This window comes from Anopheles aquasalis, chromosome 2 (genome assembly GCF_943734665.1).
Source record: "Anopheles aquasalis chromosome 2, idAnoAquaMG_Q_19, whole genome shotgun sequence".
Classification (NCBI taxonomy): Eukaryota; Metazoa; Arthropoda; class Insecta; order Diptera; family Culicidae; genus Anopheles; species Anopheles aquasalis.
The window spans coordinates 17,252,501-17,255,000 of record NC_064877.1 but is presented as its reverse complement, the minus strand read 5'-3'; the positions used below and the strand labels follow the sequence as shown (position 1 = coordinate 17,255,000).

The following is a 2,500-nucleotide window of genomic DNA, read 5'->3' as shown; positions in this document are numbered from 1 at the left end:
TTTAACCCTACAAAACCACCACCATTCACACAACCGCCATTATTCCTAGTTGTTCTACATTCTAACAATCCAACAACCATTCCTTCCAGTTGTTGAACTCTGTTCATTGCTATTTTGTGCGAAATATAATTGGCTTTCTTTTGAATCTTTTTTCCTTGGTCGTTCCCCGGATGTTGACTAAACGTTTCACGCATTCCACCACCCTCACCCTATACCTGTGTGTATGTGTGTGTGCGTGCGTTTGTCTCTGTGTGTCGTATTGGGTGTATTCGAATGAATTCGATCGTATCGGTCAAACCACGCAGAGCAATTGGACCGAATCGAGGAGGGCATGGACCAGATCAATGCCGACATGCGGGAAGCGGAGAAGAACTTGAGCGGCATGGAGAAGTGCTGTGGTATCTGTGTCTTGCCATGCAACAAGTAAGTATACTGGGGTAGCGCCTCTGGTGAGAAAGTGTGAGAAAACATTCCCTTACTATCTTGAATTTTGTTTGATATTTCCACAGGAGTGCATCCTTCAAAGAGGACGATGGTACCTGGAAGGGCAACGATGACGGCAAGGTTGTCAACAATCAGCCTCAGCGTGTAATGGATGACCGTAACGGTTTGGGTCCGCAGGCGGGTTACATCGGAAGGTAAAGGGAACATTCAGGTGTCCAAACCCTCGAACGTGAATGCTCATTGGGCACCTGTGACCATCCGTGATCTTTCGATCTGTTTGGTTGGAGAGACTATGATTCCGTGGTTCCGCTCCGCTGGTTCTTATGTGTGCGCACGCTCTCGTATCTTGTCGCCCCCACAGAATCACAAACGACGCCCGGGAAGACGAGATGGAAGAAAACATGGGCCAGGTGAACACGATGATCGGAAACTTGCGAAACATGGCGCTGGATATGGGCTCCGAGCTTGAAAATCAAAACAGACAGATTGACAGAATCAACCGCAAGGTAAGTGTCGCCTTGCTCTGCTGGTTGGCTTTTCGATTGATCGCATCCGACAACTCGCGTGACTGGGTGGCATCTGGATGTGGGCGACTGACCACTGAAGCAAAGCGGGCAGAACGAATTCTATTAGCTTCGAACCTCATATTCCTCTGGTCGGCCTGTCCGTGCCCTGTGTTACCCTGCTTGCACGATCTGGGTGTGATCAACGCCGAGCTTACGAGTTTACTCTTTATTTCTATGTTATTATTTGTCGTTATATTTCTGCGCTGCGCACTGCTCTGGGAAAGCAGCAGCACAGCATACAGAATAATACAAAACAAAAGAACCAAAAACAAAAAAATACTTTTCAACGCCTTGTTACATGTTTTACCAGCTTAGTGGTTTTCATAGTTTATTCCTTCTTTTTTTTTTTAAACTCAGATTAGTGTATCCAAACCCACCACGCCCTTACATTACCGCATTCCTTTCGCCCATGGTTCCGTTTCATTACTTTCAAAGTTTCGTTTCGTGAAAGTGAAACTGATGCCTGAAAATACAACGCAAACAAAGCAATTTATCAGCAACAACAGCAGCATACATTACATTGCAGCAATAATCAAACACAACAGAGCCAAGAAAACAGCTACATAATCTCCTTACATGGATATTCTTGCTTGCGCACCAACCTAGTTTCCGTTCGAGATACATTATTCAATGTTTCCGTTCCTTTCCTTCGGATTAGGTTCCGTTATGGGTTTCTGATTGTGATAATTGTTCGTTCGTTTTTTCCGTACTTCGATGGTAGAGGAGAAATGTCAATGTTCTGTCGTTCGAACGCATTGTGGTCTGTGTAATCCCGTAATACCTTTCCATCCGGTTGCCGTTGTAATGTCCCTCCACAAACGCTCACAACCCAAAAAACAACTGCTACTACCTCTACTATTTCTGCTACTTTCTATTACCCACACACCCCCCGCAGGGAACTAGTCCTTCGGCCACCCTCGGATGCTTTTAGTAACTCGGAGTAGTCCTGTCAGTGGCTGTATCTCCTCTGTTACACAAACACACACATACATTATCTCTCTCTGTCTCTCTCTCTCTCTACCTCTTTCTTTTCATTTTCCCCACCATCTGCCCTTTGTTCAACCACGCCACATTCTGCTAGCTACCTTTGTTGCCTAGTGTTTCGCTTCTAGTTGTTCTATTCTAGTGTAACGTCACATGGAAGCGGATAAAGCGTGTTCGTTGTGGCTTGAAGAAAATACTTCTGATTACGCGAAATGTGTTTACTACAGTGTTGCAGTTGTTGCGCTGGCTGACAACAATGTTCGCACAAATCAAAAGAGAGCACACATTGAGATCCAAAACCGTTGCACTAGCCCTGCATTGGGGTCCAGTACATCGTTCTTTCCTTCGTGGATAAGATAACAGTGACAACTGGTGTCGGAGTTGTTCGTTTATTTTTTACTTTCTTTTTCTTGTTTTGCTTACGGACACTACAGAAACACGCGTAGATGTCTACTGTCGCGATTGGTGTTCAGTTTTCCCTTGGTTTTCCGTTTCTCGTTTTGTTT

General features: G+C 45.1%; 1 protein-coding gene across 3 annotated transcripts in view; it reads left to right on the top strand.

The window, feature by feature from the left end:
* LOC126572544 (synaptosomal-associated protein 25) overlaps positions 1-2,500 on the top strand; it is a 19,536-nt gene that overhangs the window by 7,747 nt on the left and 9,289 nt on the right. For all 3 annotated transcript variants that reach the window (XM_050231937.1, XM_050231938.1, XM_050231935.1), the window contains exons 5-7: positions 306-423; positions 510-638; positions 806-950. In XM_050231937.1, the coding sequence (XP_050087894.1) occupies positions 306-423; positions 510-638; positions 806-950 (392 nt within the window). The remainder of the gene's footprint in view (positions 1-305; positions 424-509; positions 639-805; positions 951-2,500) is intronic.